The 22,406-nt window shown below is 38.9% G+C and overlaps 1 protein-coding gene across 1 annotated transcript; it reads left to right on the forward strand.

Moving 5' to 3' along the window:
• Nucleotides 1-18,961: 18,961 nt before the first annotated feature.
• LOC104847134 (E3 ubiquitin-protein ligase RNF168-like) lies at nucleotides 18,962-20,025 on the forward strand. The gene has a single exon (XM_064277892.1). The coding sequence runs from the start codon at nucleotides 19,104-19,106 to the stop codon at nucleotides 19,794-19,796; it is 693 nt and encodes a 230-aa protein (XP_064133962.1). The 5' UTR covers nucleotides 18,962-19,103; the 3' UTR covers nucleotides 19,797-20,025.
• Nucleotides 20,026-22,406: the final 2,381 nt, after the last annotated feature.

Raw genomic sequence — 22,406 nt, forward strand, 5'->3', positions numbered from 1 at the left:
TACTTGATTGGGTATTGCCAAAGTCTTTTTTTTATCATTCTCCATTTCCTACACTTTCTGGACTGAATAACTCCAGTCTAACATCATTTGTTTTTCAGATACACATTTACTCAGAAAGGCTGAAGTCTTACCAAACTGAACACATTCTTCTCTCCTTAACTTTTGATTTCTATATCTTTAAATCATTTTGCATTCACTATTTTTATAATTAAATTCCCAGAAAACAGCCTTAATTCCCTCATTTTAAAGATATTGGGGTAAAGTAATCACATATTTACTTTGTGTACTCTATCAAACTGGTGATGTGAGGCCTTGTGTATTCAAGAAAATACAGAAATTTGCTATAAAGAAGATGAGAATCACGAATGTGTTCATTTTACCAGGCTGAAGAAATCTGTCTGGACCAATGGAATAAGAATTTTGCCATAGCATAACTGAATATGTTTGTCCAGAATACTTCACAGAAGTAAAGGTTTAACAAAATATTCTTCTATCTATTACTCTAGTTATCGATGGATCTGTCATTTGAAAGAACTACAAACTGTACACATATGAAAATCAATTGCTTAATTATAAAAGCAAAGTTATAAAACAGTTTTTATCAGTCAGTTTAGGCTAAATTTTCCTACAGTAACTTTTAACCCAAATATCTCAGTAGCTTACCACAACACAAATTTCTTTCTTTTTCACTTTATATATATATATATCGTTTGTCAGATGTGACTTTATTCAAGGGCCCAGGCTTACCATAGCCCCTATCTAAAATATCGCTAGTCTAACAGCAGAAATATATATATATATATATATATATATATATATATATATATATATATATATATATATATATATATATATATATAATGGCACAATCTGGCCTTTAACTCTTTTGCTCAGAAGTGACCCAGTTCACTTCGATTTACAAATCATATGGCCAAATCTACATCCAAGGTAGAGAGAAATATATTCTCCCACTAGGAGAGGTACTTTAGTGAGATGCCGTGCAGGGAGATGTGGTGAATATATGGAGCAATAATACAATATGTCATATTTTCCTAGTCACCTACCTTGGAAACCAAAGTTATGTGTTTTTCCAAGGCATCTGTGGTACCTACTACTTTCCTTTAATCAGATCTTATCAGCACAAATTATTAATATAGGGAATGAGTTGAATGTCCTATAAAATTTTGAGACAATCAAGGTTCCTGTGGACTAACTTATTAGAGAATCAGCGAGTAGACATATACCTGCGTGAACTGGTGAAGGAGTATTACTGTCCATGCCAACTGAAAGCATACTGTTCTTCTGCCCCCTCCCTTTTAACAAAGAGAACAGAGAAAGAGAGAGAACTCACTAGATTATGAGCTGCACACCAAACCTGTGTTGATTTGTTGAAGCAAAGAAAGCATGTCTCCAACAGTAATTAGGTTTACCATAATTCACTATTATTCTTTGTGAAAATGTTTATCTTATCCTTGATCAAAATGGAGCCCTGGTGGTTAAGAGCAATGGCTGCTAGCCAAAATGTTGGCAGTTCAAATCCACCAACTGCTCCTTGGAAACCCTATGGGTTCAGTTCTACTCTGCCCTATAGGGTCACTTTGAGTTGAAATCAACTCAATAACAACAGGTTTTTGGTAAAAACAGGCCATGTTAAATGGGGATGTAACAGAAATAATGACTTCTACGCAATGAATTCATGAATTCACACTGGCTAATTTAAGTGGAAAGTGGTTTATTAAAGGGTATTGGAGAAACTGTCTAGAGGCTAGCCTTCTAAGCCAAGAAACACAATCATTTTAATTAAGAAAGTGCTGGTACAGCTGTGAGATCAGCTGCCACCAGCAGTAAGGACTAAGAACTTGACTTTACAGCCACTTTTTCTAGAACCAATCCCATTTCTATGATAGCAAGGCATCCCTGCTTTCTCTAAAAGCTAGATCCCTCTTGTGCTAACAGAGTCATAGAATGGAATCTCCATAATGGTCCTAATTCCTCACACTGTTCAGTTTTGAATCAAATTTGTCTATAGTGTTCCTGATTGGTACAGCCAAGGTCACCTGCTTGTTCCTAGTAGAAAAGGGAGCTTGGAATATGAGATTCTGGTTCTTATGTTTGTGAGACACATAAGCTCATAATACAGGAATTTCCACAAATATAAAAAATTATTTATTAAAAATAATGAGCACCCATGAATATGATATACATCTCGATACATGAAAGTAAATGATGAAATAAACTGACCAAATCAGTTGCCATCAAGATAATTCCAACTTATGGTGATCCCATGTGTTTCAGAGTAGAACTATGCTCCATAGGATTTTCAATGGCTGTGATCTTTCACAAGTAGGTCACCGGGCCTTTCTTCTAAGGTACCTCTAGGTAGATTCAAGTTGCCAATCTTTTCTTTAGCCGAACACTTAACCATTTGCACCACCAAAAGACTTCAGTTAGACAAAAGAAATTGACAGCTAAACCTGCAAGAGGGAGGCCTACATGAAGCAAAATGATTCAAACGACAAAACACTGGAAAACATGAGCAATAGGAAACAAAACCTTGAATGGTATGATCACCAGTTTTGTTTAAAATACAAGGATTTGTTGCAAGCTTATAAAACAAATAGTTTGACCTTAAATCCCTTACCCTAGTCAAAAGAGTCTAGGTACTATGCCACCGCTGCCCAACAATCCTGGAAGTTTACTTTCTGGAGAGATTAATCCAAAGAAAATAAGGACTTGAGGGCACCAGGCACAATTGAGGACAGGATTAAGATATCATAGTGAAAACAGGGGAATTACGTGAAGATCTGTTAATAAAATAGCAAAACACCTCCCTCCCCAATCTCCCTTCTCTGTGTAGTCTGAGAAACTATAAAATAGTCCCTGAGTGGCTCAGGAACAAAGGCTTACAAATACATTTGTAGAGTCCCTAATGAAATGACTGTAATCCTTACCCACTCATTTGTAAAGGCCAACATTTTATAAGTCCCACACATGCACAAAGAGCACTGATTAGTATATTAGTATCTCACTCTTAAATGTAATGGACAGCCAATGATTCTGACCCTTGGGAAAGCTTTTAAAGTGAAAAACACTGGAGAGAGAGAGAAAGAAAAACAGAAGAAGAAGGAGGAGAAGGTGGGGAAAGAAGAGAAGAAGGAGGAGACGAAGGAGGAGGAGAAATGTTAAAATAATGCAGGGAGATGAAAACTAAAATATTAATAATAATTTTAGAAAAATAAGGAAAATGTTACATCCATTAAAGAAGCAGTAGGTGTTATTAAAAATTTAAAGCTTTAGAGACTAAGAATAATATCTTTGAAGTATAATAGAAATGTCAATGAGAGGCTTAGAAGATAATGTTAAGGAAATAGTTCATGAAGTAGAAGAAAAGATAAAGAGTTGTAAAATGGGATGAAGAAAATTTAGAATTAGAGGATAAACCTGGGATGACTAAAATATGAATAATTAAAGTTTCAGAAAGAAAAACAGAGAAAACAAGATGGCAGAAGTTATAAAAAAAAAAATCCTCCAAGAAAAGTTTCCAGAAGTAAAAGATATGAATTCCTTGGATTAAAAGGATCCACTCAGTGACAGCAAAATTTAAAATAAAATAAAACACGCACAGCCATACAAAAATCTACATCAATGACAAACAGAAAATCTTAAAATATTCCAGGGTTGTGGATGATGTCACATACCAAGGATCAAGTATCAGAATAGCAATCAACACCTCACTGGCAACACTGGAACCTAGAAGACAATGAAGAAATACCTGCAAATTTTTAAGGAAAAATTATTTCCAATCTAAAGTATTGTACCCAACCAAACTATCAAATGTGAGCATAGAATTTTAGAACATGAATGATCACTCTCTAATGGATAAAGAAAGTTACTAGGGGAAGTGCTCCACTAAAACTTAGGAAGAAATTATGAAAGAGGAAAACACAAATATAGGAAATAGGGACGCAGCACAGGTGAGGAGTTAGTAAAATTCTGAGGCTGATGTTGAAGGGAAGTTACAAAAAGATAGCTATGAACAGGCTGAGAGAATAATCAGTCCAGACTGGAGAAGGTTGGGATGCTAAGAAGAGACAATCCAATAAAATTTTAAATTGATAGGATACCCAATGCATTTGAGTACTTGATTGAAGATTCAGAGTTCTCTTGAAAAGATGGTGGATGACTTAATGGGGAGGTATATCTATGTGCTATTTGTGTGTATAAATATATAGTGGTTAAGAGCTACAGCTGCTAACCAAAAGGTGGGCAGTTCGAATCCAACAAGTGCTCCTTGAAAACTCTATGGGGCAGTTCTACTCTGTTCTATAGGGTCCCTATGAGTCAGAATCGACTCAATGGCAATGGGCTTGCTTTTTGTTTGGTTGGTTTTAGAGAGAGAGAGAGAATAAGGTAGATTTTATAATCAAGTTCTACATTAAATGCTTTGGGGTTTACAGAGGGAAACAATTCTGCTTGAAAAATTATTTGCAAAGAAGTGACCACTCATTTCATTCACTTATTAAAGGAACACTAGTGAGGGCCTACTATGAATCACGCATTGTTCCTCAATGCTGGAGATGTAGCAGAGAACAACACAGACAAAAACCTTGTGGAGCTGACAGTCTAGCAGGGCAAAAGAGAGAAAATTAACAAAGTCAGTAAACAAAGTCATGATAAAAACCAAAAAAAGTCACTATAGATAACATTAAATGCTAAAGAGAAAAATAAAACATGATTTAGGAATAGATAGGAGTCCCTGGATGGCCGAAGCGTTAAGAGCTAAACTACTAACCAAAAGGTTGGCACTTTAAACCCACCCTGGCAAGCAGATTCCAAAAGATCACAGCGTTGAAAACCTATGGACCACAGTTCTACTCTGCAATACATGGGTCCCCATGAGTCAGAATCAACTCAAAGGCGACTGGTTTGGTTAGGAAAAGATAGATAGATAGACAGACAGATAGATGATAGATACACTGTTGTTGTTAGGTGCTGTCAAGTTGGTTCAGACTCATAGTGACCCTGTGTACAACAGAACAAAACACAACACTGCCCAGTCCTGCGCCATCCTCACAATCATTGTAATGCTTGAGCCCATTGTTGAAGTCACTGTGTCAAAACTTCTTGTTGAGGGTCTTCCTCTTTTTCACTGGCCCTATACTTTACCAAGCATAATATCCTTCTCCAGGGACTGATGTCCCCTGATAACTGATAGATAGATAGATTAGACAGACAGACAGACAGATAGATAGATAGATAGATAGATAGATGCTGTCCATTACTCTGATTCATGATGACCTTATATGCAACACAACAAAACATTACCTGGTCCTGCATCATCCTCATGATTGTAGGCAAGTTTTGGGTTCATCATTGTGGCTACTGTATCAATCCATCTCACTGATGTCTCCATTGCCCTTGCTGGCCCTCTAATTCACCAAACACGATATCCCTCTCCAGAGATCGGTCCCTCCTGATGATGTGCCCAAAATAAGCAAGTCAGACAATGTTCTGTTGTGATCCATACGGTTTTCATTGGCTCATTTTCAGAAGCAGATCACCAGGCCTTTCTTCCTAGTCTGCCTTAGTCTGGAAGCTCCACTGAAACCTGTCCACCACCAATGACCCTGCTGGTATTTGAAGTACTGGTAATATGGCTTCCGGTATCACAGCAACATGCAAGCCACTACATGACAAACTGACAGACAGGTGGTGGTGATTTAGGAATAGTGAATGCCAAAAGAGTGGAGTAGGGGAGAAGAGGGAAGGTCGTAATAGAGCTTCCATTGATGGATAAGATGCCTGCAAGGTTGAAAAGGAGACTTACTGTTCCAGAAGAAGAGCCTGCCTATCGCCAAACTATCAATTGTGTTGTCCCACGGATGATTCAAACTAGTAATTATGAGGTCTTAAAGGGCCAAGTTGATCCCATGACTGATTACATGGCAGCCATCTCATCACTGTAGCATCACTCATAGTTGATACTGATCAATGAGCATCAACTGCAGATATTTATTTGATTGTTTCTTAGTAACAGGACTTTTGGGTAGTTCTAAGACCATGGAATCAGTTTGAATGATTTTGGTCACATTTGGTATAAAGATTTTCCAAATGGACATTGTAGTCAACAGATATTAATTTAAAATTCTAGACTTGACACTCATTCTTCAAGTAATTTTGGATGAGTTTTGTGGGCTGGGCTCCCCAGGTTGCAGAGTGTGAAGTGTAGTTTAGCAGGAAGGGTGTTTATTAAGGAGACCCCTGGGGATCCACAGCTGGGGCAGGGAGGGGAAGCAGGAAGGACTAAGTAGAGGGAAAAATTGAGCTTCAGTGCAGTCCCAGTAGTGGCCTCAACCAGCCCCACGGGGAGCTCAGAAGCCAGGACACCCTTTAAAGTTGTCCTGAGATAGGCTAAGACAGGCACATTTTGTACTCAATTACTTTCATTCCTTTCAACAGAAATTTATCTAGTACAGGCAGTCTCTGGGTTATGAATGAGATTCTTTCCTAAGTGTGTTTTTAAGTCAAATTTGTAGGTAAGTCGGAACAGGTACACGTGTTTCTTATTTAGCCTTACTTCAGTGCAAGGAGGAGCCCAGGTGGCATGGTGGTTAAGAGCTACAGCTGCTAACCAAGAGGTCAGCAGTTCAAATCCACCAGCTGCTCCTTGGAAACCCTATGGGACAGTTCCACTCTGTCCTATAGGGTAGCTATGAGTTGGAATCGACTCAACGATATGCTTTCAGATATTTGAAGCTATTTTGAAGCCTCATCATCTTCCTGACAGCGCTTTTCTATTTTTAGGTCACAAGAAAATTGGAAAGCATCTTGTATAGAGGTTGCATTTTAACTTGCAATTTGTAAAATACCCATTCCAGATGAAAACAAGCCTTTTATAATCAACATGCAGTTGTAAAATTCAGCTTTGTCTTTATTGGAGGACATACTGTAACTAGCATCATTCAGTCCATGAAATTATAAGAATAAAATACTAGTTTTCAGTTCTTTCTTCCAGGATTCTTAAGATCAAATAAGACCAAGATTCAAAAGAAAATAAATCAAACCTACAATGATTGTTCTTGCAGATACACAGAAACCCATATGTCTCACTCCATTCATCATAAATTGCCATAAATCAATTAATCCATACACTGACAAATATTAAATGATCACCTACTATATATTCTACATTGTCCTGAGCATTATGGATAAATCCAACTCAAACATAAAATATGGATTCTGCTCTTATAGTGTATATTACCTAGCTATTTAAGACCCAAAGAGCCTGTTTTCAGTTACAAACTTGAGTGTATCAGTCGGGGTTTGGGGTTGCAAACTAAAACTGTCATGGCTAATGTGAGCAGAAAACAGATGTATTGGAAGGATATCTGTCAGGACACAGAACTGACAGGATGCCTGGAGAACCAGGCTCAGCAAATGAAAACACAGGGATGCCATCTCAGAACAGAAAGATACCCGCTGTTTCTACTGCTGCTGAGCCCAGTCACTGTGGCAGATGCTGCCATAGCTGCATGTTTAATTTCTCCTTTCCTTCACCTTTGTGACACTTTCTCAAAACTCAGAGTTCCTGACCAGAAAGTCCAGTTGTCCTGAGTTGGTTGCCAGTGGCAGGGAGAGGGAGCTTCTCCCTTTTTGGTCCTGTCTCCCATGAAGATTCCTATTAGGGAGGATTCCTCCAAACTAACCAGGGGAATTGATGCTGGGAAATTAAAAAAAAAAAAAGGAAAATGCTCACTACCATGTGAATTTCTTGGAGTTTGCTGGAGTCCAGCGGACAAAGATCAATAAGAACGGAGTAGCCAGAGGAAGGAATGAACTGAGGTGTGTGGGCCCAGGACTAGAGGCACTGGGTTCCAGGAAGTGGGACAGGGCTGGGGCAGCGAACTTGGTAACGCTACATGATCAGAGCCTTGGCGCTGTAATTCAAGGAGGACAAATGCTGCTGAGATGCTCTAACCCTCCCACTTCTACCACCCTAAGTGGTTGTGCCCCCTAATGTCTTCAGGGGTCATTCCTCTGCCACCAGATCATAAAGACCATTGGATCTGAGAGCTAGATAAGACCATGGAGATCAGCTGGACTGAAGGAGGGTCCATATTTTGCAGAGGACAGCTCTCAGGCCCAAAGAGGGAGAGTGGCTTCCTCAAGACTAGCCACTCAGCAGCAGAATCAGAATCAGGACCAGCGATTTGAAAGACGGTAAAGAGCAGTGGGGAATTACCCTGGGAAAGTGAGCCCCCAGGGTATTCAGGGCCGAGTCACAGGTCCACAGATTCCAGAAGTGTGTAGATTTGGGAAATAAAGATTTTACGGAAGCACCCATGGACTTGAAGAGTATAACTGAACTCTTATTTTTCTATTCCAATAATAAGTGGCAAAAGTCACCCCGTTAGCATTTGGGAATATGAAATAAGTAAGACCAGTTAGACCACCCAACACCACTATGCAGTGAAAACCACATTTGTGAGAGCTGTTGCAGGACAGCCGTGCCTCCCACTGCATTTCCACAGAATACAAATCAATTGAAATCCATTCCAGCACTGCACCTAACAACACCAACGACAAAATGCACACACACAACACACATAAAGAGATGGGGGTGAAAGGAAGGGTATTCATTGTATTACTTTTCCTGGTGCAGAAATTATGGGCCGATGGTAATTACCTGTTGTCTTATGTGTGAAACAACAGGACAGGAAAGAGCTCTGTGATTTGTCCTAGGTTTTTTATTATAAATCTTTCCCACTCTCCTGCTCCTGACTCTCTGACAAATGCAAGTGATGATGCCTGATTCCTTTGCTACAGAAAGCTCTGAATAAATAGCCTGTTTGTTTTCTTTTGGTTGGTTTTCATTTATTTCTACAACATAGTATTGCCAATGGGTTTTAGGATTCATTCAGAATTTTTTGAAGGGTTCCTTATAACACCATTCGTTTATATTAGGCCTAAATAGCTTGTTCTCTCTGAAGCTGTTCCCATTACATCATAGGGAAGTGATTTTACCCTCATTCAAACTGTATTAAGTGGGTTTTTGTAGTGCTTGGTGTTCTAGAATGTAAATTCCTTGTTACTTATTTCTTTGAAATTCTGAAGTCATCATCAACAATGTTTTAAACATATTAAGTGTGCAAAGCTGGGAATTTAGGACCATAAAATTCTAACTATGAAACCCGACTATATTACCAGACTATCTAATGTTTTTAAACTCCCCAAATTGTATGTTAATGCATGATGAAATGCCATATTGGGAGTAGGTTGACCAATTGCCCCAGTTTGCCTGGGACTTTCCCAGTTTTAGCACTAAAAGTCTCACTTCCTGATTAACTTTTTAATCCAGGGCAAGCCAGAACAGTTAGTCATCCTAACTGAGAGGAGTAGATAAAACGATATGAGTAGCAGGTTGTCTGCCATATTATACATGTCATTGAAAGTTTAGTTTAGTTTCTTCCTCTCCTCCTCGGTAAATGCTTACCAAAAAGGTAGATGAACCACAATTTTAGAATTAAATTACCATCTCCATTAATAGTTAGGTAGTATCACTTATTTTCCTTCAGAACCAATGGCCTTATTTTATGTTCCTTTCTTGAAAAGGAATCCAAATGCCATTCCCTTCTCTCTCTCTCTCTGTTTAATATTTTATTGTCTTTTAGGTAGAAAGTGTACATAGCAAATTAGGTTCCCACTTAACAATTTTTATGCAACTTGTTCCAATGCATTAGTTATAATTTTTACAATGTGTCAATATTTTCGTTCTGTTTCTATTATCTAGCTTCTCTGCCCCTCCTTAGCTTCTCATCTTCGTTTTAGAGTAATTGTAGACCATTTGGTCTCATACAGTTGATTATCTAAGGGAGCACAGTATTCACGGGTGATCCTGTTTATTTTATAAGCCAATCTATTGTTTGGAGTGGCTTCAGTTCCAGGTTCAAAGGGTAATTTAGGGCAATAATCTCAGGGGTTCTTCTAGACTCTATCGGTCCAATACGTCTGGCCTTTTTTAGGAATTTGAGTTTCATTCTACATTTTTCTCCCTTTCTGTCCAGGATTGGTCAATAGTGGTAGCTAGGCACCATCTAGTTCTTCTGGTCTCAGGCTAGACAAGGCTGTGGTTCATATAGGCTATCATTCCTATAGACAAGTTTGTTCTTTGAGTCTTTGGTTTCCTTCATTCTCTTTTGTTCTACACAAGTAGAGGCCTATAGTAGTATCTCAGATGTCTGCTCACAAGCTTTTAAAGACCCCAGACTCTACTCACCAAACTAAGATGTTGAACACAATCTCATTCCCTTCTGTTTTGTCTTCCTAAATAATGTAGAACATATTTTTAGCTATAGTCAGCATTTACTTAAGGGCATTTTGACATCTTAAAAAAGGACTCTCCCAAGATTTTAATAAGTGTCACATAATAAAGACAAAACATTAAGTATCTCTACTATTCATGTACATAACACACTTAAGATATGACAGCATTTACAACTGATGGCAGGCTTAGAGAGCACACCAGTATTTCCAGCTTGAATCATTCTTCTGTAAGCTTTAACTTTAGAGAGATTTTCAAGCACACCAATAAAAATACTGAGCACATAGGCCACTGTGATGGATATTTAGACAGTTCATGTGTCCATGTAGATGAGGAGAGAGAGGTCATAAAGGAGGAGGCAAGAGAGAAAAAAAAAAAAGATACCAAAACTGAAATCTTATGTGATCACCCAGAAGTTTAGCCTCTTGAAATTCGGTCGCTGGACTCCTTCCAGAAGGCCTCTTCTTTGCTCTGGTGTCAAGGAAGCTCCTGTCTCAGATTATTAATAGTGGCTAAATATTACATTTCTGTAACTGCTTATATTTAACAAGTCTGCTCGCAGATTGTAGTGCTCAAATCGGTTTTGCTCTATTTCGATCTTATCCTTTGCAGTATAGTATATCTTCTTTGTCAAGAAAAGATCAATAAACTCATAGGAGAAAGGATGAAGTATTGGTTTAAATAAAACAGATTTACTTGAATTAACGAAAGAGAAGCTGGTGTACAGGAAGTTCGGCACTGCTGAAGACAGCACTGGTTGTGTAGGAGCCCACAGGAAAACCTGCCCTTTGGAAACTGGGTGTGGTGGTGTAGTGGCTAAGTGCTACAGCTGCTAACCAAAAGGTCGGTAGTTCAAATCCACCAAGCACTCCTTAGAAACTCTATGGGGCAGTTCTACTCTGTCCTCTGGGGTCACTATGAGTCAGAGTCGACTTGAAGGCAATGGGTTCAGTTTTAGTTTTAGGTGGACTGCCTTTGAATAGCCAGAAGGGCCCAGTCTGGGTTCAGAGCAAGAGAGGAGCTCAAATTAGAGGTCAGTCATTTGTATTTAAATAGCCCCAGGGAAGAAAGATTACAACTAATGCACCTATTAGAATCTAATTATGAGAGTGCCTATTCTAGAATTTTGACAAGAAAACTCTGTGCAGCACAGAAAAGTAACTTTAGTTCTCTCTATGGTGGGGATTGTTATTTTCTGTTTATAATGAGCCGTGCCATGCCATGCAGTTGCCATGAAGTCGACTCCGACCCATGGCAGCTCCATGTATATCAGAGTAGAACTGTGCTCCGTAGGGTTTTCAAAGGCTGATTTTACAGAAGTAGATAACCAGGTCTTTCTTCTGAGATAATGGGTCATAAAGAAACAAACAAAAAACAAAGAACAAAACCTCTGCTATCTAGCCAATTCCGACTCATAGAGACCACACAGGACAGAGTAGAACTGCCCTATAGGGTTTTCAAGGCTGTAATCTTTATAGAAGCAGACTGCCACATCTTTCTCCTGCGGAGTGGCTGGTGGATTTGAACTGCTGACCTTTCAATTCTGACTCATCACTATTAGATGAAACAAAATAGTCAATGCAATCTAGTAATTCGAAAGATAGACTAACCAGAGCCACAGATATTTGGCCTCCTTATTATTTTGGAGGATTGCAACCATTTGATTGGCATTATACCAATTCCATTAACAAATGTGTGCTAAAACGCTAAAGGATCTGTGTCTTAGTTATCTAGTGCTGTTACAACAGAAATATCACAAGTGGGTGGCTTTAACAAACAGAAATCTGTTTTCTCACGGTTTAGGAGGCTAGAAGTCTTAATTCAGGGCACTGGCAAGAGGGGAAGGCTTTCTCTCTCTGTTGGCTCTGGGGGAAGGTCCTTGTCTCTGGAGCTTCTGCTCCTGGGCAATCTTCTTGTGGCTTGGCATTTCTCTTCCCCATCTCTGCTTCTTTCACTTGCTTGTTTAAGCTCTTTTATACCTCAAAAGAGATTGACTCCAGATATACCCTACACTGATCTGTCTCCTTAACATAACAAAAACAACTCATTCCCAAATGAGATTATAGTCACAGGTGTAGAGGTTAGAATTTACAACACATATTTTGGGGAGCACACAATACAGTCCATAACAATCTGGAAAAAATAATAACATTTAGAAATGTATGTCTGCTTTGCTATATTTATGCTGGCAATTTAGATTTATTTTCTGAAAGAAGAACATGATCTCATTGATGATGCAAAACAAAAGAAAATGTAGAAGGACATCAATTGTTACAATCTATTTTAATTACTGAATTGTCTAATCTGTTCATTTTCAGTCATTAAAGTGTTTTGGTAACTACCAGATATAAAGTTCCTTTGGTGCTCTGTAAACTGATAGGTACTGTGGGGATATGATTAATTACTGTAATACTGCATTGGGTTTGCTTATACTTCAAGGTAGTTTTCCTTCTAAGTGGTTGATTTCCAGATAACTGAGGAAAGTTTAGAATTTTTGCAACTTGGCATAGTATTTTAAGGTAAGTGACATGGAGTACAACCATATTCTTTCACAAAATGTCCTTTGGAACTTCTGTCAGAGATAGAATCCTTTGCTGGATGGAGTCTGGTCCAAGCCAGTATGATGAGTTATATATTTATGTTCATGAGATCAAATAACATGCAGAGTGTCTAGAGACCTGGAACAAATCCATGCAGGAAAAACCATGAAGGAGTGTATTTATATGTTTAAAATTAGAAAATTTACTTGATGTCAATTAGAAAGTTAAACACTGCATTGAGTTGATCAACTCATTCATTTGTTTTAGGGATTCTTGGCATTTTACGGCATTGTGTATCTTCGTTTAGACGGTTAATGTCCTACTTGCTGTTTGCTTCCTGTGTAATCTTGAGCAAATCACATAACCTATCTGAAAAGGGAGGTAATGCTACATTTAGTTTGATGATACAGTAAGTATAATATGCTTAACATACAGAGTAAGTCTTTAACAAATATTAGCTACTATTTGTTGTAGTAAACCTTAAAAGGAAATCTATACCCATTTCAGATAATTAAAATATCTCCTATAATTATCTTTCATGAAGCATACCTTTTATTTATATGAAACAAAAATTTCCATGAAAATAGAGGTCAAAAGAGTTGTTTGCATTGACCATTTAATTTCATTTAAGTAATTGTTCTGGGTTCTGCTCATCTCTGTGTCCATAGACCAGACCAAAAGTAGATTCAGCCAGGTACTCTGGTGCTCAGAATGCAATAATGGAGGAGATTTCACATTCATTTGTGATCACACATTCAAGTCAGAAGTCCTATGTTTTTAAATAAGACTGTGGCATTCAAATATTCTACTGGCAATAATCACTATAATGTAATAAATCATCTGAATCCTACTGACCGCATTGAAAATGCGTCCCATAGCTACTGGCAGCAGAGTAATAGCATGTGATTATAAAACAGCAGCAGCCCCTATATCTGCTTTCCCATTCTTTGGGAATTTAACGAAATGTTTGTGATGTTTATACCAAAAAAAAAAGCTAATTGTTAAGCTATTATTACAGTGTAATATAGTTGGTATTTAATGGTGATGAATACTATGTTTACATAGTAGTAGTTTCGGTCTAGACATATAATGATGGTGTGTATTTCTTATAAACTCTTGTAGATGAGATTAGAAAAAAGGGAAAGGGGGGACTTCAGGTTTTGTAAGTAACATTGGCAAAGTAATACATAACTGGCACCTTAAAAAAAATTTTTTTTTTAGGTTGTATAAAATAGAGCCTGAGATGATTATTTTAGTTGTGGAAAAATGAGAGATATACTGACTTCCCAGAAGAAACTGAAGAGCCAACGTTTTTGTCTATTTTTTTATACTTTCAGTAAACACTCATGGCCTGACTCATCTCATATTCCAAGTAAAGTAAATAGAAAGAAAACTATATACAATGCTTTAATCTATTTTCTTACCCGATAAATTTTTTAAATAATTCCATTTCCACTCAAAGGGAATCTTTGTGTTTATTTCTAAGAGGGCATTGCATTCTCTATTATTTTGACTTTCATAACAATGCCAGAATTGGTGGACCATAGTAATTTTTTTTTGATTGTGGTAAATACATATGTAAGAAAACATTTGTCATGTCAACATTCTTCGCATGTGCAATTCAGTGACTTTAATTATGTTCATCATGTTATGCAAGCATCACCATTATCCATTGCTAGACTCTTCCATCATATTTAACAAAAGCTCAGTGTCCGCTAAGCAATGAGGTCTCTTCCCGCTCCCTCCTGCCCACCTTCTGTAAGCAATAATAAGCTTAGGTCTATATATATTTGCCTATACTACATATTTTATATAAGTGGAATCATAAAATATTTGTCTTTGTAACTGACTAATTTCACTCAGCGTAATGTCTTCAAGGTTTATGCATGTTGTAGCATGCATCAGGACTTCATTTCTCTTTATGGCTAAGTAATAGCCTATTGTATAGTATATACCACATTTTGTTCATCCTTTCATCTGTTGATGGACATTTGGGTGGTTTCCACCTTTCAGCTATTGTGTATAGTGTTGCAATGAACATTGGTGTACAAATATTTGTTTGAGTCCTTGCTCGCAATTCCTTGGAATATATACATAAAAGTGAAATTGCTGGGTGGCTATTAGTCGAAATTGATTCGATGGCAACAGGTATGGTAGTTCTGGAGCCCTGGTGGCGCAGTGGTTAAGCATTTGACTGCTAACCAAAGTGTGGTCTTCTTTGAGTGAAAGAACCCTCTATATGCCCCTAGAGATGAGCCCACTGCATGACTGACTGGAAAAATCAAAGATGACTTTGAACTTTTGAGCTTGTTTTATTGAATCATAACCTTGTACTTCATAGAAACAGAGATGGAGAAGCTTTTATGGGAGGGAAAATAATAAATTTTCTATTTTAAATGTATTTTTTGAGGAGTAAAGCATAGAGAAGAATGTATTTAATTTTAACCCCTCAGATCTCACAGGCTAATTGAAAGACATGAAGTTCCAGACAGTCCCTTCCAAGCATGTGAGTTGCATTGTAAGAAGCGGCATGAACCATTGCCTCATTTTAGATGGAACCTTATGCTTTTCAGTAGATGCTAAAATATTGAAGAAACTTGAAAAAACAATCAGGAGAGTCTTAACAAGTACAGCATTACATGGAGATATGATGACACTGATGATTTTTAAAGGAGTAAAATAGAGATCAATTCACTTGAGCTACAGAAAAGCTGGCAAGTTTTGAAAGAAACCATAGCAGACTTGCAGTTTAGACAGATGCATTTTTCTTTGCCATAAACCCAAATCCCTAATCTCCAATGTCATTTTATAATGAGAACAGGTAACATGACTTTGTGTATCTATTCAAGTCACACATAGCTGTGCCCATTTAAGAACACACAGCCTCAGGGCTATCCCTTTCCCTGCTTCACCCCGATGGCTGCTATTCTTACACTCTGGATTGGAAGCTTCACTATTCCTTTAAGTAGGTACTAGAACTGCACATACTACCCAGAGACTTTTAAAAACGCAATCCGACTGCGCATGTGAGGGAGAACGTAAGAGTTTGCTTGCATCCATAATTCATTCTATTGAAAAATATCATGTCTCTGTGATGTTGCAGCAGGTATATAACCTGTTCATTGATACATCATTTTAAGAGTTGCAAGATAGTTTGCGCTACGCATTGACCATCGACAACAAAATAAAATTAGGGTCTAATTTCCTACCACTCTCCATCCTGGATGAAATGACCTAAATGATTGATTATACTTTAACATCTATTTGTCTTTGAAGGCGGTTTCTTTTATTCATATTAAAACTAACATGCGTCTTCTAGAGTCTAACCAAGCAGCTGTCTACTTTCCTCTTTTTACAGTAATTTGTGTAGAAAAATATTTCTTTGAAGATCTATTTTAGCACAAAATTGATTTCATTTGTGTCTCCCAATGATTTTACCAACACTGTATGCCACCTGCCCAATATGTTACGGGCTTCCATGGAGGAAATTCCAGGTGCCACTAATGAACCTGCTAAGTGCGGGCTTGCTGAATCGGCCTATAGCCAACCAGCGAAGCATCCGGAAAATGGTTAGCACAGGGGTCATTCTGTCTGAGAGGAAAAGACACAAACGCTGCTACTGGCATTAAACACGAGGCTTTTTGTCTCTGTTTTTACACGTTTGTTTGGTTTTATTCACAACACTTAAGTTTTACCGGACTTAAATAGTTAAACAAATGTCAGTTTTAAGGAGAAGAATAAAGCACATTTTTATCAGTACTAATTACAGGAGTTGGAATTGACTCGACGGCAACAGGTTTTAGGTTTTATAGTTGAGAAAGAATGAATGTTATAAACACACAGCGGTGATTAGTGATTAGAAATAGCCCAAAATGCTTAAGGGTTGCCCAGAAGAGATTTGGGGGTCTTACAGTAGTAATTGTATAATTCTTCAGGAGACAGAGAAGGAGTGTTTTGGATGACATTCAGTTCCAATGTGTTTTTCAAACAGTTAGTCAAGTTGCTCTCTAGATCCGTACTGTGGCCCTTGTCAACCTTTCAACCTCCAAAAATGTCTCCAAAAATGATAACCAGGTGTATTTAATCACTTGATTTAATAGAATAATTGTGTTGCTTAACAAAAAAAAAAAAAAAAAAAAACCCGTTGCTGTTGAGTCAGTTCTGACACGTAGAGACCCTGCAGGACAGAGTAGAAGTGCCCCATAGGGTTTCCAAGGAACGGCTGGTGGACTTGTACTGATGACCTTTTGGTTAGCAGCCGAGCTCTTAGCCACTGTGCCACCAGGGCCCCATGTGTTGCTTAGAGAGGGAAAATAACCCAGGCAGTACTTCTCCTGGGCTCTTCTAATAATGTTTTGCATGACTCAGTCTGTGGGAGTGGATTGCACGTGGAATGCTGCCTGTGTTCTTCGTGTGGAGATGGGAAAGGAATTGCAACACTGCTCTTAGTGAACCAAAAGCTTCACAGCATCCGTCTTGATTTACCTGCTGTGTAGATTGTGGAGCCACTGTCTCCAGAGTCTGAATACTTCTGCCAATTTCAGTGCCTGACTTTTGGTTTAAATGCAGAAGAAACTTCAAAATAAAATTGGAGATTTTACTTCTAGAGGGATTTTTCTGGAACAGTATTGAGATACTTAACTTGGATCAATTTGCACTACACTGTTGTCATTGTTACTTGCTATTGAGTCGATTTTGACTCACAGCGACCCTATGTGTTACAAAGTAGAGCTGTTCCATAGGGTTTTCTTGGCTGTAATCTTAATGGAAGCAGGTTGTCAGGCCTTTCTTCTGTGGCACTGCTGGGTGGGTTCGAACTACCTTTAGGTTAGCAGTTAAGCAAAAACCATTTGCGCAGCCTAGGGACCTTTGTTCTACACTAAAAACCAAAAAAACCAAACCCATTTCCGTCAAGTTGATTCTGACTCATAGTGACTCTGGAGCTGACAGAAGGGAGCTTTGTCCTTGGAATGATAATCTTGGCCTTTCAATGCTTGGAAATAAATGATACTTTGAGTGATTTTTCTTTTCCTGCTCTGTTTCATCTTCTTATCTGGCCCAGTCCCTCCTGTGGCTACTGATGCAGTTTATAGAATGGCAGATTGCAGTGAACAGTGCAGTCTATCACAGTGGGGACAGAAAAAATGAACTGGCCCCTGTAAGGGTGGAATCTATGGCCTTGTCAGAGTCAGTCACAAACAATACCACGGAAATGAGTGTGTAAAGCCTGCTCTGTTAGTATCCTAACACAGGAGAAAGTCAGATAACAGGCAAAAAATTACAATACCAGAAATAGCAAATTAACAATATTTGTTTTGCTTCCAGGTCAACATACCATCTGACATAATTTCATCTTTTAGGAAACACTGTATACTTCATTTAATTCAGACCTGCAGATGTGCTGCTATTTCTTTGATGCATAATTTAGGAATTTATCCTTTTGGAAAAGCACATTTTAATTATTTTTTAATTCTATAAGAGTTTTTTTTTTATTCAAGCTAAGAATGCACTCAATAAACATACTGCACTCAAAGAAAGACATTCATAGGAACACTGCTAGTTAAAGCTATTGAGATATTAGTTTTTGTTTCCTCCTTTTCTTTTTACATTTTATTTCTTCTGTACTGAAAGGAGTCAATCCTTGGTGTTTTTTACCCCAAGAGAGGTTTATAAAGAAAGGTTTATAAAGAAAGGAAAAGTGGCGCCCGGAAATGGCACGGAGAGTTCGAAAGGTGGAACTCTGTGACTCACAAATGGCCACCATAGCAACGGTAAAAGGGAAGTCCAGCTCCAGCAGGAGCCCGGAGTCCGGGCGGAAACTCTTCTTCCTGTGGCAGTGACTCGGTACCTTGGTGCCTTGGCAGCTTCGGGCGTGGCTGTCCGGAACGAAGCGGGTGCACCGTCACCTAGGAAAGGCGAGAAGGGAGTGTGGTGCCTCCCTCCTGCCGCCCGGGGACACAGAGCCCACCGTCAGTCCTGCTGAAACGGCGAATACCTCTGTGATTTTCTGACCCCACGTGTGTCTTCAAAATGGACTAATGCATCGCTGTCCGGCGTATTACTGTTGATCTAATTTTCACAGCGCCTTTTTTCTGTCAAACATTTGATGCTCCTAATTCCTGAATTCGGGTACGCTGCTGAGCACACTGTTCAAGTTCAGAACTGTTTACTTCCTCAGTAGTTCCGCCGAAAATATGATGGCTTTTCGTTCCGGTGTTGATGTGGAATAGCCTTCTTAGCTTATGAAAATGGCCGTGCCTGCAGACGCCGTCCCTTCGTTGTTGCAGTGCCAGTGCCAGATATGCCTGGAAATCCTATTTGAACCTGTAACGCTGCCGTGTAACCACACAGTCTGTAATCCGTGCTTTCAGTCGACTCTTGAAAAGGCCAATTTATGCTGTCCCTTCTGTCGCCGCCGGATCTCTTCGTGGGCCCGCTATCATACCCGAAGAAATTCCCTTGTCAATATGGAACTGTGGGAAACAATTCAGAAATACTACCCAAAAGAATGCGAGCTTAGAGCCCGTGGACAAGACGCAGGGGAAATCATTGATGACTGTCAGCCAGTGCGCGTACTAAGTTTGCCTGGCGAATTAAGAAGAGAGTATGAGGAAGCGGTGAGGAAGATGGAGGCAGAGCGTCGAGCTCAACAGGAAGAAGAAAGCAAGGCAAGCGAAGAATATATAAAGAAATTATTGGCGGAGGAGGAAGAAGAGGAAAAAAGGGAACAAGCAGAAAAAAGGAAAAGAAAAACGGAAGAGCAACGGAAAAGGGCTGAACAACTGGCAGGAAAACTAACTGTTAACGTTAACAGACTCTGTGAGGGAAGTAACTCCGCTTCTCCCTCAAATTCCAGAAGATCTAATGTGGTCGTAATCAAGCCACGAAAGAAAAGTAAGAGCTATCAAAGAATGTGTGTAGGAAAGGGAAGTTAAGGAAATGTGTAAGGTATTAAATCAGAGTATGTAAAACATAAAGGAAATAACACTCATGATTGTGTAAAATATTCCTGACATTTTATACCACTTTATTACCTAATTCACATAAAAACACTGAGGAAATGACTCTCACATTGAGTGTTACACTTGAGGATAATGAATCTCACATTGATTCACTAACTTGTCCAACATCACACAGTGAAGTAGTTTAGAAACAGTGTCATAATTCAAGTAATTTTTATGCCAAATTCTGTGGCTTCCCTACTAAATCTAGCTTACTGAGAGCGAATGTCTATGCTCCAAAAAGAGAATAAAAGTAGCATTTTATAATGGGCAGACATTTTCCAAGAATACCCACCCCACACATCCATCTACCCATTCATTCACTTATTCAGCAAATACTGTTTTACTGTTAATCATGTACCAGGCTCTGGGAAAATCATGTTAGGCCAAGAAGAAAGGATCCACCATTGTTTAGACATGGTTTATACTTTTATAACCCAGAAGGCACAATTTAGATATTTACTGTGAAGTACAATATATTTAGGGATTTTAAAGTGCTCAGAATGATTGCTTCTTCACATTCGTACCCCTCCCCGCTGCCCCAGCAGCACCTGATAAGGGCATAACATGAGTTGAGTGGAGAGCTGTGGAAAAATTTTATTTGTTCTGTATTCGTGAAATTGTACAGTTCTCATTCAATGGGACCAGCCAATTGTTTATAACATCCCTAGTTAGATATTTTATTTTACTTTGTTTGTAATTACATCACACAACTAAGCATGCTGGGCCTTTACCAAAGACAATACTGTGTGTACATGAAGCCATGTCATATTTCTCCATTGCCCACAGAAGCAGGGCTCTGATTATATTTTGTGCCTCTGTATTTTGTGAGGGGAGAAGAGGGGAGCTATGACTAGTCATGGTCAGTGGACTGTGACAGTTATGAATGCTGGTTCCAGCCCTGTACTATAAAATGCTACCTTTTGAGAACCTCTTCTTTCTTACCATTTCCCAGCATCCTTGGAGGCCACAAGTAGAGGAGAGATGTAATAGTGTTTGACCCATTTTTTTTTTGCAGTGGAAATATGCACTTGATTTATTTAAATACAATGCTAAAATATAATATCGATTACTCCCAGCTTCTTATTCTAAACCGGATTTAGTCCCTTAACCTCTTACTTTCCTTTAAAGAGAGTAGGAGTGAGCAAAAGACACAACAGAAAAATGGATTTTGCAAGAATAAAATGGCACACATGTACACACTGAAAGCCAGTAAACCTGTTAATTATCCTGCTTACAGGTTTATACACACACACTTCTATGAGTCCATTTTTGGTGCTTGACTGCTCTCATCTTTCAGGCTTCACCTCTCCCTCTTCCCCTTTTGCCCTATGTCAGGGCAAGCTGATAAGAGAACCTGGGTGTTCCTTCCTTTGGCGCCAGTAAGAAGTTCATACCATCCATGGTGCAGCCCAGGAACCCTCACCCCAGCCTAAACCTCTAAGTACCCTAAAACTCCCTGCCAGTCATCCCTCACTACTTTATCAAGCCGTTTTTGGACCTGTTTGGGGACCTGCCCTGCTCTGCCCAGAAAGACTCATGCGTAAAAACCCTTCGGGGTATGTGTGGAGCATCATCAGCCTTGACATCTGAACAAGTGGTGGCTCCTCCCATCTCTAAGTCCAAGAGCAAAGTGGCACAGTGGAAGGCTCCTGGGTCCCTGAGCGACTTAATAGAGAACTCTCCATTGCTGATTGTATTGGACTCTGATGTGAATGAACAATACATTTTTATTGCATTAACCCAATCTTCCATGAAGAATACAGAAATTAGTACATTGAAATGGGCCCTTATGTAGCAAAAACTGAAATTTGCAATTGAATGGTGAGTGTGGTGGTAAGGTGGCAAGGAATCTAATGCTAGAAAGATGGTATGTTATAGATTGGCAATATATTTGGTAAAATTCTTACCTGCAAGAAGCAGGAGGCAGATCAGAGCCTATTATGCTTGTAGATTGAGGGAAAGAAATGGAAAAGCAGAACTCTAATAGCTCAGGGCATTGGGTAAAGAATATGGCTATTTTAAACATACATGAAGTATAATAGAGAACCCAGAAATCTATGGCCTAGCAGTGCTGAAAAAAATCAAGAACTTCTTAACCCCAAATGTATATGAGAGTAAAACAGGCTTTGAGCAAAAAGGCACAATGAGATTCCTCACTTGAACAAAGTGACTCAGCAGTGTAGCAGAGGTCAGATTAAGGATATGGCTTTTTCACTCAAATCTGATCGTTTCAAAGTAGCTTCCATTGAATTTAGAGAAAATAGTGAGGAATGAGTTAACCATGGCCCTGGAATTGGTCTATAGGACAGAGTGGAACTGCTCCATAGGGTTTCCAAGACTGAAAACTTTACAGAAGCGAAGTGCCTAATCTTTCTCCCTCAGAGCGGCGGGTGGGTTCAAACTGCTGAGCTTTCAGTTAGCAGCTGAGTGCTTCAACCACTGCACCAGCAGGGCTCCTTAAGAGATGAGTTAGTACAGAAATTTAGCAGTTTTGAAGACAATGACTAGGAAAAAATTGTGAGAGAGTTGCTGGCACATGGG

This window comes from Loxodonta africana, chromosome X, assembly GCF_030014295.1.
Source record: "Loxodonta africana isolate mLoxAfr1 chromosome X, mLoxAfr1.hap2, whole genome shotgun sequence".
Classification (NCBI taxonomy): domain Eukaryota; kingdom Metazoa; phylum Chordata; class Mammalia; order Proboscidea; family Elephantidae; genus Loxodonta; species Loxodonta africana.

Coding starts and splice junctions, on each gene's coding strand:
- LOC104847134 (XM_064277892.1), top strand. CDS start 19,104: ATGAAAATGGCCGTGCCTGCAGACGCCGTCCCTTCGTTGTTGCAGTGC.